Source organism: Mirounga angustirostris, unplaced genomic scaffold (assembly GCF_029215605.1).
Source record: "Mirounga angustirostris isolate CCGP_5_RB_7025 unplaced genomic scaffold, mMirAng1.0.hap1 SCAF_12, whole genome shotgun sequence".
NCBI lineage: Eukaryota > Metazoa > Chordata > Mammalia > Carnivora > Phocidae > Mirounga > Mirounga angustirostris.
In genome coordinates, this window is record NW_026991720.1 from 72,204,369 (window position 1) to 72,217,304 (window position 12,936).

At 38.0% G+C, this 12,936-nt stretch overlaps 1 protein-coding gene across 6 annotated transcripts in view; it reads right to left on the minus strand.

Annotated features, from left to right (window-relative positions):
* CDK14 (cyclin dependent kinase 14) overlaps positions 1 to 12,936 on the minus strand; it is a 550,615-nt gene that overhangs the window by 263,044 nt on the left and 274,635 nt on the right. For all 6 annotated transcript variants that reach the window (XM_054505309.2, XM_054505308.2, XM_064575299.1 and 3 more), the window contains one exon: positions 3,512 to 3,635. In XM_054505309.2, coding sequence (XP_054361284.1) covers positions 3,512 to 3,635 — 124 coding nt within the window. The remainder of the gene's footprint in view (positions 1 to 3,511; positions 3,636 to 12,936) is intronic.

A 12,936-nucleotide genomic window follows, 5' to 3' on the forward strand; every position in this document is an offset into this window, starting at 1 on the left:
AAGAGAAAATTAGTTTGTTAACTGCTGGTTTACCAAAGCAAAGAAGCAGAAATTAGTAAATTTAGGTGGGTCTTAGTCTTTTTTTTTTTTTTTAAAGATTTTATTTATTTATGTGAGAGAGAGAGAGAGAGAGAGCATGAGCATGAGCAGGGAGAGCAGCAGAGGGAGAGGGAGAAGCAGACTCCCCACTGAGCAGGGAGCCTAATGCAAGGCTAGATCCCAGGACCCTGGGATCATAACCTGAGCCGATGGCAGACACTTAACCCAGTGAGCCATCCAAGAGCCTCAGTGGGTCTTAGTCTTTAAATAATACTCAATTTAGTCATACATATTTTTAATTCATTCAACCAATATCTCCTGAATGCCTACTATGTGCTAAGCATGGTTCTAGACATAGCACAGACAAGAGTAAGAAAGACAAGCCGAGTCCCTGCCCTCACAGAACTTACAATCAAGTACTGGAATAAAAAAGTAACAGATAGGGGCGCCTGGGTGGCTCAGTTGGTTAAGCGACTGCCTTCGGCTCAGGTCATGATCCTGGAGTCCCGGGATCGAGTCCCACATCGGGCTCCCTGCTCGGCAGGGAGTCTGCTTCTCCCTCTGACCCTCCTCCCTCTCATGTCTCTGTCTCTCATTCTCTCTCTCTCTCAAATAAATAAATAAAATCTTTAAAAAAAAAAAAAGTAACAGATAAACCAATGAACACAATCATTTCAGTGCACTGCAAGAGCTACTGAAGAATTCCAGCTTTGCAACCAGTTACCTGTGTGGTCAAGCCTCTCTGAACTCAGGTCTCTTTCAAAAACATGGGTTAATATACCTTACTAGATTGAAGACACAGTGAAACAAGAATTTCTAAGTGTCTGGCACTCAGAATAAATTCAATAAATTTCAGTGTTTCCCCCTCACTCCCCAAGTAGTTTTTCTAATAAAAATAGTAACACTTACAACATGGGACCTGTACTCAGACAGATTTCATTTGTCTCTTTTAATCAATTTTCACACAAGAAAAAAAAAAAGGACAAAAGAACTGCGTCTAAAGCTCTTTATACATCAAAGTCTGAATTAAGACCTGGTGTTTCTAATTGTTCTGCTGCCTGGAACCATCCCATTTTGACTGTCTAGCTTCTCCACAGCTTCTACTGTGCTTCCTTCAGCTCAGACATAAACACGTGCCCAAGTGCAGTAAATCACAGTTAATTGCATGTCTTAAATTAAAAGACAAAAATAATGCACAATTAACTGGGGGGAAACTGTCAGTTGGTGGATGAGTCTCGCGTATTATACTTTGTGCACAGGACGCATGCCAAGGGTGTGTTCCAGGCAAGGAGACTCAATCCGTGATGCTGGGGGGGGCGGTGTGTGGCACAACCTTTCTGCAGAACGGGCTGGTGCAAGGAATCAGAGGCTTTAGAATACGGACTCTGCAAGTGCACACACAGCCTCCCCGACAAGGCCTTTCAGCGCAGGACTGCCCCCGAGAGGGAAATGCAGCAAGCACTTAAATGGTCATTGGTAAGGAACTGAATAAAGAGACGAGGTTTGGGCTATGAAAGGAAACATCTAAGCTGTTAGAAATGATTTTTTTCACATTTAACAACACGAGAAAATGTGCATGGCATATTCGTGGGTGAAAACTTTACAAAAGAAAATGTTTTGAAAAAGAAGAGCCTGGAGGAGGAGAGGAAAGGTACTAGGAAAAGAAACAAGGAAAATGTAAATGTTGGCTCTGAGTATCTCTCAATTTTCTAATTTTCTAAAACACTTCCTAAGTTGTTTAAAACTGCATTTCAATTTATTTCTGAATCTGATATTATAAAATGTCAGTTTTAAAGATTCAAAAGAATCTTTTAAGATGAACTTACCTGACAATTATAATAAAAACATTGCCATAAAATTAACAAATAATCCCCAGTAAGCACTTACATATAATCCCATTATACCCTTGATCATATAAACAAAATCAACTTTGTAAAATGTTTTTTTTACAAATGTTATTTTACAAATACACAAGAAAACCACGTTCAATAGAATTAAATGTTCAATGCAATTACTTACTCCAACATATACCTCACAGTATATTAAAACACCAGAAGAAAATCACTATGAAGCCTTATTAATTTACTGATACTGACAAACCACAAAATAATGTTCACAGCAAATCCAATAACCCTATATTTGAGGAACCACAAATCTCTCCTCCACCCACCTACTCTCCCATTATTTTCTACTCTGTAATAGAAAGACTTTATGTCTGGCCACCTTGTATTATTTTGATGCTAAAATCTGGCAATAAACCACACACACACAGAGTTTCATCATTTCTACCAACAAGATGAGAACAAATGACACTTTCACAATATATCACTCGTTATGCTAACTTTTGTTTTATTTCAATTTTAGAAGGAAAGAATATTTAAAACCCAACAGAGTAGATTCATTCCAAAGGTACTGAACAGTCTCCTAACCTTGGAATAGGAAACAGACATTTCTTGCTCTTTTATTTATCGGAAGGTGGGGAGGGAAAAGATAATCATATTTCATCAAAAGCCTGTATCTCAACCTCAGGCATGTTTATGTCCCAAGGGTAATATTTCTATTCCACTCTTAATGGAACAAATTTCTAATCAGAATATGTATTCAAAAATAATTGAGGCAATGCAATGTCAACATATCATGCTGCCATCAGCATCCCCTGGTGCTGGGAATCGACTCAGCACCCTCTCTGCTGTGACAGAGCCAGGGTGAAGCAGGAATGTCACAGTTGATGAGGGGAGGAGAGCTAGCAGTGAAGATACAATTCTGCTCCCCTTTGTGGACTCAACATAGAGTCTGGAGGAAAGCTTCTAAGCTGGAAGAGGCCAACCTCAAAACTTTAAGGAAGGGATGACTTACAATGACTGAAAACCACAACTTTTAAATTGGAATCAGTGTCTACTTTTGTATAGTTATTGAGAAGTCTTGAAACAGTCATTTCTGGAAAACTTAACCCTGGCCCTAGATTTCTAAGGTATTAAAACCACAGGGCAATATGTACTATTGAATATATTTTGTGATGCCCCCAAAAGTCCAGAGGCTTAAATTCAGGTTTCTTCAAGTCTGACAACAGACTGATAATTGTGGAAGCTGGGTGATGGGTAATGAGGGTTCCTTACACCTATCCTTCCACTTTGGAATAGGTTTGACATTTTGCATTATTAGTAAAAGGTGAAAAAATTTAGATTTCTTTCAATATATTTCATGCTCAAAATTGGACTTTTCCTTTAGAAATACATGACATCTGATTTGTGCTTATGATTATTCAAGACTCTAACAAGCAGTGTGAATTTTTAATAAATCCACAAAGCATGATGTTGATCATTAAAAAAAAAAAATTTCCTTCAAGCCTCAAAAAAATGTTACCCATGATCGACAATGATAGAAGAAGCAAACCTAAACAAATGCAGTGTCACCATCTGCCTGGCATTCTCACAGTGTGACAAAATAGACTGGTAATTAACTGCTTTCCTACCGAAATCTGCCAGCTTTAACTCCCCCGTGTCACTGATCAGAAGGTTCTGTGGTTTCAGGTCTCTGTGCAAAATATAACGCTGGTGGATGTAAGACAGCCCTCGCAGCAACTGAAATAAAAACAACTGAAAAAATAGGGAGACAAAAGTTAAAATCTGAACACAGATAAATGCCAGTTTCTACATACAGTCGCCAAGCACTTGTATTTGGTAAAAATGGGTACCCATCACTAAATTTCCTACCCAAATCATTTAAAGAGAATGTGCATTAAGGGTATGGAAATCCCTGGTTCATTAACAAGTAAATCTAAAATTTTCTACCAACTTATTATGTCAACCCAGAATGATACCCTCCTTAGCCAGAAATCTATAATCCAATCTGCACTCTATAAATTAGGCAGAATGTAAAGAATCAATTCTTTATAATATCTGATTTCCTCAGGCTTCTAGTGATGCTTGAGACGCAGGAAAAAAATCTATCTGTAACATTATCAAAGGAAGCAGAATTTTTTTTACCAAGTTTATGTAAATGTGCACATATTTAATTCCATAGAAATGACATAAACATGTTATCCAGTGATTCACCCATTAACATGCTTTAAGGAATGGAAAGATAAGATGATTTCAATAATTAAAACAAAACAATCCCATGGCCCAATTAATACTACGTTGTAATTATACTGCTTTTGCACATATGGCCAAAGAGATTAGCTATTGCCTAAAGACAGACACGCACCTTCACTGATTACAAAGCAGACCCACCCGAAAGGAAACAGAAAATAGAGAAACCAAGAATTTAAGAGCAATACTTTCATAAGAAATAATTTTAGGAAGTGACTGATGGCCTTATGTGTTTATTTTCATATTGGATCATATCAAATATTTCTATTTTGATCATAACAATGTGATTTGCAAGGGTTTCCAATATTCTGTTTATGAAAAAGGAAACATTTTATTTTATTTTATTTTAGAGTAGGCCCATGCCCAGTGCGGATCCCAATGTGGGGCTTGAACTCACGACCCTGAGATGGAGACCTGAGCTGAAATCAAGAGTCGGACACAACTGACTGAGCCACCCAGGTGTCCCGAAAAAGGAACTTTTTTAAAACAATTTACTTCGCAAAATAATCCTAATAATGTCTAATTTTTAGAAATTAATCTTTTAGGTTTTTTTTAAAGATTTTATTTATTTGTTTGCAAGAGAATGAGAGTGAGAGATACCACAGAGGGAGAGGAAGAAGGAGAAGCAGACTCGCCCCTGAGCAGGGAGCTGATGTGGGTCTTGATCCCAGGACCCTGAGATCATGACCTGAGCTGAAGAGAGACATTTAATGGATTGAGCCACCCAGGCACTCCTAGAAATCAATCTTTTAAAACAAAAATAAAAACAAATGTTTTAACTGCCATCGGTATTCTAGTCTATATAATTAGCTAGTGACAAAAAGCAGTTTCAGGGAAATTTGAAATGAGTCAGTTGTCAAAGATTGATGATATAAGGATTCCAGAATATTTAAATGGAAGAGATTGGCAACTCCTTGAGGGCACTGAAGCTAGCATTTCTGGAATATCTTCCGATGAACGGGGGGCTATACAAGCCAGGTAAACTTTTTACAGGGTGGATACCTTGAAATCACAGTAAGATAAATTCATTTCAAAATCTTTGTATGTGATGCTATGCTATGGAGCAGTGAAAGCCTGGGGTCATTATTTCCAGAATCTAAGCATCAGAAAGGAAAAGTCTGTTCTCTGTTAGCCTAGATTAAATTAGTGGCTCAAGAACCTCAGGAAGCAAACATCTCTCTAGACTCCTCCTCTCGATCCTTCCTGTGTGGCAGATGGAAAGACAACACCATCACCACCATCCAGCTTCATTCTTTACTCCTAATACCCCCTCCATCCTGAAGCCTAAAGCTTACAGTTTCTAAGAAAATCCATATTCCTCCAGTTTAGACGGGAGAAAGTGAGCCAATAAAGCTACTTTGTGTTTTCAAAAGCTTAAAAACAAAAGGCAAAAGCAGACCACACAACAAACTCGATTTCAAAAAACAAACTGACTTTAAAAAGAAAGTCTAGCCTTCTGCAAGGAGCTAACTGACCTTTGGGGCCTACCAGAGACTTATGAGTTTTAGTTTCAGGGCCAGCAAGTGCCAACTGCCATTCTGTGGATGCATCGCGAATGCAGCCCCACTTAATCTCTGTAACGATTTTAATGAAAGAGGTACTACTATAATCTCTGTATTCACGATGAGGAAACGAAGCACAAAATTTCTCCACGTTGTACAGCAATTAAGTGGCAGAGCCAGGACTTGAACCCAGGCAGTTCGATTCTAAAGTCCATGGTCTTGACCACCTACCTCACTATAGGAATCTTGGCCAGAAATCAACACAAGTGGACCAAATGTTGACATAGAAGCTGCTTCCTCCAACTGACAGGATCAAGTCTGGGCATATAATACCACAGTCTTCCGGGCTCAGGCTTCATCGCCCTCCGCTCCCTGACTTCACGCAATCTCACCCACCCCCACGCTCCGAGCACAGTGCTCTTCAAGCCTTTACCTTTATTCTTGCCTCTTTTCTGATAAAAAAGCCTCCTCCCCCCGTTATTTGTGATTCTTCAGGTTATTTCTTAGGTCTCACCTCAAGAACCACTCTTCTCTGGAGCCCACCGCGACCACCTCCCCAGGCCTTCCCTCCCTCCACAGGTGTGCGTGAGGTGCTCCCCGCGGTGCTCCAGGGGCAGCCTCTGCATATGTCTACCACATATGTATCATCCTGCCTCTCACAGGCGGCGTGCCCTGGCCATCTTCCTAACCTGGACACACAGTTGACACTCCTATACCAGTACTGCGATTACTGAGCTGAATTTAGAAGCATCTGGATGAAGCAGATACAAAAATAACAGAGAGGAAAGAATGCCATGGGATTTTCCAAACACTAAGGGTAGAAGTGGGTAAATCAGGCAGTCCCAAAGGGCTCTTCTTTTAATACCTTTACTAATGAGTGAAAATACATAATCCTCATGCTAATGCAGAAGCTATTCAAAGAGGGTATCATATTAAAGGAGATTAAGAAAATTGGTGTCAGGGAAGGAGGCAACTACACACTCCAATTACAATTGTGTACATGCCAAACGAGGCCCAGCCATGACAAATACAGCCCCAAACATGGTGCTAGCCCCCCAAACAACTTTTAGCTCTTTGAGCAATGCACAAAGATAAGTCAGAACAAATCTCCATAGAATAAATTCACTCGGGATTTATTAAGTGCCAGCCGTGTGCCATGCTAGGTGCTGTCTGCACGAGGGATGCAAAGATAAATAAGGTATTAGATGGAGTCCCTGGACTCCAGAAGCTCACAGCTCACGGGGTATGAGAGACACACAAGCAGATGGCTACCACTTCGAGAAGTCTGCACTGTAACAGCAACACAAACTGAGTGTGCTGGAGGCACAGAGGAGGAGGCTCCAACTAAAAGAAAAAAAAAAGAACGGATCCTGCCATAAGATGAAGAGCAGCCCGCGGAAGGGATAAATCATAGCAATCTGGTCAGTCATCACATGTAAAATTTTAATAGGAAATCAAATTGAACAGTGACTAGATGCACAAGGTGAAATGATGTGTTGTATGCCAGACCTCTTGCTACCCTGAGGGAAAATATTGAAATGACCAAGCAAGCAGGTCACGAGATAAATTAAGAAGAAAAACCCAAATAAATGAAAAGACAATGTATAAAACTAGAAACCTACCAACTCATCATCATAACCGTAATGGTGGCAGGGGGACAACAGTACACTTCACTAAACACATTAGAAAAGCTGGTGTTTTAGCAATAATATTTTAATGTGCTTAACAGAATATGCACTGCTAGCTGGGGGAGGCTGTAAGGAAGCAGTGGACATGCTAAGTTAAATAGAATGGAACAGTCTTTGGAAATGTCTTGAGAACTCACGTCTTGGGAATCTCTTCTGTTAGATAAGCAGGCATATACCTAACTTTCCCATACAAATTTTGAGAAAGGCACTCCACTTGGTTGTATAAATCACCACACAATAGCCTACACTTGATCGTTTTGAAAACCAGAGGGACAGTGTGAAGACAAGAAGGACCACCAAAGAAGGGCCACATGCACAGAAAAGAAGTACAAATCATCTTTGGTATTTGCTAATAAAATTTGGTACATATTGATGGAATCTCAGCAACTGAAAAGAGGGGGGACTGATACCAACTGAAGGTTTACTCTAATTTAAAAGCTGTTCTGAGTACTCTTACATGTATCATTTAATCCTTTCCATCAATCATCCTGTACTTTTTTTCTTTTAAATAAGAGAACTAAGCTCTAAATGCACAAGAAACTTATTCAAAGTCATTCATCCATTACACAGCGCTTGTGAACTTCCCATTATATCTCATCATCTTAAATGCAGCTGATGCTTGATAAATGCATGGATGAACACAGATATATACCCAATATAATGAAAGTGCTTTTACTAAGTGAACCCAAGTTTGTAAAAGTCTCAATTAGTATATTATGTAATGAGTATATGATTCCTGAATTTGTTTTTGCTATTTAAAATCCTCTCAGAAATTAATAACATGGCTTTAGGTACTGAAGTTGATAAATATTATCAACAGATGTGAAACTCTCTTTCCATCTTTCTACTATAGTAGCCATAAGGTCTTCCTAAAAATACGTTGTCATCTCAGGATATTCTCTTCAACTTTATAAAAGGAGATTCCTCCAAATTCTTCAATATAATCACTGAGGATTTATACTCTAGTTTGAATACGTTCACTTTCTGCAGTACAAATCCCAATGGGAAAATGCCTTAAATAGCAATAATCTGATGAACAGAACATTTTTGCCAGCAGCAGATCTATCTATAGCCCAGTTGTCTTGTCATCCCTGGCAGGAAACAGCTCGTATTCTCAGTGCCATGCTATATACTTCTTGGGGATAGCCTTTAATACTTTATCTATTCCCTTATGAAACTTCTTAGGTTTTAAGTAGATTAAAAAAAATCAAGATAAGGCCTCTTATCAAAAATTTTTAAGTGGGTAAAAGGCACACATTGTTGGACTCAATATGTTTTATTACTCAGAAGAATTATTGGTACTTGCAGTAAACAACAAGATTTATATTCCCCTCCCTTTCAAAGTCTATAGATGTGTGATCAGTGTTCAGAGTCACTGGGTTCTACGAATGGTCTGAAATGCATGAATTATTTAATATGTGTGGTTCCACTTCATATGAGACTAAGCACAGGAACATCATATGGATTTTCATGGGTCAACTTTCTTAAGCAATGTCTAGAGTCTCTCAGGGCTTACAGGAGGCTTATTAGAGCTATTAGCAATGGACCCCATGCCTTCTGGTATATAACCAATTCTTACAAAGACATTTAGTGTACTTTTGTGCCCCCTGGGAGCCAAGTTTACCATCTCTGGATCTTAAATTTCCCATCTTGAAAATGACTGATTGAGTCTTAGATACCTTTAATAGTCATTCGCCTTGTAATGCTATCATTTCATAATTGTTTGAATAACAGAAATGAAAGGGACTCATAAATAAAAGAGCTATAATAACTGCCATTTACTAAGTGCTTACGATGACAGACATTGTGCTAGTGTTTTACACTCATTTAGATAATTTAATCCTCCCAACACCTCTGCCAGATAGATGCTATTACCCCTGTTTCACAGATAAAGAAACAACGGCACAGAGGAGTAAAATGAATCGGCCAAAGGGCCACACAGCAAGTAAGAGGTACTACTAATACTTGAACCCATCTTTGTCTTGCTCTGACACCCAGTAATCAAAGTACTGCTGGTGCACTGTTTGACTTTTTTTAAAAAGTACATGTACTATTTGATTGAAGTAGCTACACATGGTGTGAATCTAAGGCTAGAAAATATGACAGTGGCAAATAAACCAAAGTTGTACATGGGTCATAAATACTTCAAATAATATGTTCCTTGTTTACCATTGTATTGTTTAAAAACCCATAGGCTGTGCAAACATGAAATTACCCAGACATCAAACTTTCTGGAGATGGAAAATAATTAGAAACTTTGAGACCCCAAAATATCTGAGAAATGCCAAAATATTTTACAATATACATCAGATAATGGTATCATTACAATATTAGGTTTTCTGAAATTTTTAAAGGCCACAGTTATGATTCATCATGATTCATTCCATTTAGGTGAGTTTCAAATGTGCAAGTACGTAACGCAAATACCAAATCCTAATTGCAAATACAATGTACAGAATTCATGTCAAACAGTTCCTATTTTACAAAGCATCATTGCAGTTTCATGTCTTAAACTTTTTGGAAAGAATGCTTAGCTTGTCATATGGAGATGTAAAGGAGACAGAAACAAAACCCCAGATATTCAATATTATGGTATAATTTACGTGTCCCTTTGGACATCCTTGACAGTGTGAAGTGTGCTACTGGGATGGGTAAGACACAAATATCCATGTCCAGCCATCAGGTTGTAGATGTATACTTTTTTTGCCACATACTACAGATAGGTGTAGTTCCTGGAAAATCTGAGTTCCAGGGGTAATTTGTCTTGCTACTTTTTATCCTTTTTGAGATCTTCCATTCAATTTTCTTCTTCTTTGTTCCACTCCCTCAAGGTCCTGAGATAAATAACATTTTATCATTTCCAGATAATATAACAATTATTTAATTTACATTCTCTGAGATATTTACACATGAATATCTTATTCCTAAAGATGATAATTTTCTGGAGAGGAATAACTCCAAAAATGAGAATTTCAGGTATTTGGGCAAGCTCTTATGGGAAAGATCTTGCATACTTTCTGTGATCTTTGAGTATACCAGCGAAGTTGGCCTCCCATTCTGCCCTCTCTTCTGGCCTCAGTGCAATGGTAGATACCAAGCAAGGTACAGAGAGACATCCACCTTAAGCAGCAGATTGAAACCATGGGAACCAGAGCTGGGATGCTTACAGGGAGTCAAATGGGGTTTGAAAGACAGATCTTTGTTTTGTCAAATTCCTTGAAAGAAGCTCTAATACAGTAAGTAGGTTTCCAAGTTATGAGGGTTTGTGTATATGATGAAGCAAGTTGGTAGTACTGAGGATGAGAATTTTCCCTTTAATAAAGTCGGTTAACAGCCTAAAATTAGTATTAGAAATATTCCCTAGCTAAGTAGAAACAAAATGGTCAAACTTAAGCTATTGGCCTTAAATAGTTACCTAACATTATTTTCCAAGAGAAAAACTGAAACAGTTGTTTCAAAGAATTCAAATAATATAATCTTCTTAAGACCTGTTGTTATCAGGTTTCTCTTTGTCCATATAGTTCAGAGTTACACAACTGACCTGATTGATACGCACTTTATAAAACTAAAAGAAATAGCATGAAATACAATTTTTTCTCAACTTCATTTGTGCGTGTATGCTACTCTCCCCTAACTAAAGGGTCATTCTTTTTTTACACACAACGATAAGTAATAAATGAAGTTTAAAATGGTTTTATTGCTTTAAGTAACATCTTAGACACTAATCAACATGAAGTGTCTTAATATCAATTGACAAGACTAATAAAACTTTTTTAAAAAGAGAGATAGCCCAGAAGTAAACCTATGCTTATATGGTCAATTAATCTATGATAAAAGAGGCAAAAGTATACAATGGAAAAAAGACAGTGTCTTCAATAAATGGCGCTGGAAAACCTGGACAGTTACTTGCAAAAGAATGAAGCTGGACTACTTCCTTACGCCATATACAAAAATAAACTCAAAATGGATTAAAGGCCTAAATGTGAGACCTGAAATGATAGAACTCCTCGAAGAGAACACACAGGCAGTAATTTCTTTGACACTGGCTACAGACACATTTTTCTAGACATGTCTCCTCAGGCAAGGGAAAAAAAGCAAAAATAAACTACTGGGACCACACCAAAATAAAAAGCTTCTGCACAGCGAAGGAAAGCATCAACAAAACAAAAAGGCAACCTACTGAAATGAAAGATAATATTTGCAAATGATATATCTGATTAAGAGTTAATATTCAAAATATATATAGAACTTATACATCACCAAAAAAACCCCAATCAACCCAATTAAAAAATCGGCAGAGGACTTGAATAGACATTTTTCAAAAGAAAATATCCAGATGGTCAAAAAACACAGGAGAAGATGTCCAACATCATTCGTTGTAAGGGAAATGCAAATCAAAACTACAAGGAGATATCACCTCACACCTGTCAGAATGACTAGAATCAAAAAGACAAGAGGTAACAAATGTTGGCGAGAACTGGAGAAAAAGGAACCCTTCTGCACTGTTGATGGGAATGCAAATTGATGGAACCACTATGGAAAACAGTATGGAGAGTCCTGAAAAAATTAAAAATACAAATATCATATAATCCAATAATTCCCCTACTGGGTATTTATGCAAAGAAAATGAAAATAATAATTCAAAAAGATATATGCACCCCTATGTTTACTGCAGCATTATTTACAGTAGCCAGATATGGAAGCAACCCAAGGGACCACTGACAGATGAAGGGATAAAGAAGAGATGGAGCATGCACACATGCACGCGTGCGCACACACACACAGGAATATTACTCAGCCATAAAAAATGAGATCTTGCCATTTGTGACAACACGGATGGACCTAGAGAGCATTATGCTAAGTGAAATAAGTCAGTCAGAGAAAGACAAATACCATCTGATTCCACTTATATGTGGAATCTAAAAACAAACAAGCAAACAAACAAAAAGCAGAAACAGACCCATAAACAGGAAATTGGTGGTGACCAGAAGGGAGTGGAGTGGGGATATGGGCAAAATGGGTGAAGGGGAGTGAGAGGTACGGGCTTCCAGATAAAAACACAATAAAATTATAATTAAAAAGGAGAGAGATGCACACTGAAAAATTGACACAGGTGATAAATCTTGAGTCTAAGAGTCTTAGAGAAAGCTCATATGTATAAGCTATAACACAGAAAAATTTCAAATGGAATGCAGGAAACACTTTGAATTTGGATATAATGATCAATAAAGCTCTCTTTCTATCCTCTCAGAGAGGTCTCAAATAATAGGAATGGATACATTAATGACAAAATAGCTACGCGATGTACTGGCTAGTCACACGAAGGCTGTACCAGTCCAAAAATCAGAAAAATCCTCGGTAGTGTGTACATAACTTTATTACTCAGGCTGATTTCCTTCCTGGGTCCTCATGTTTGTCTTGGAAAACATACAAACAAAGGGGTCAAGTGCAGATCCATCTTAAATGAGAGAGAAGCAAGGTGAATGGCTTGAAGATTAAAACCCAGGAGGATGTACTCTCATTGCGTACTCCCCAGGCTGGGTAATTTCATCTTACAATTATCTTCCATCTTACAAAATATCGTATGGCATACTTCCAATGACCATATTTCATCAA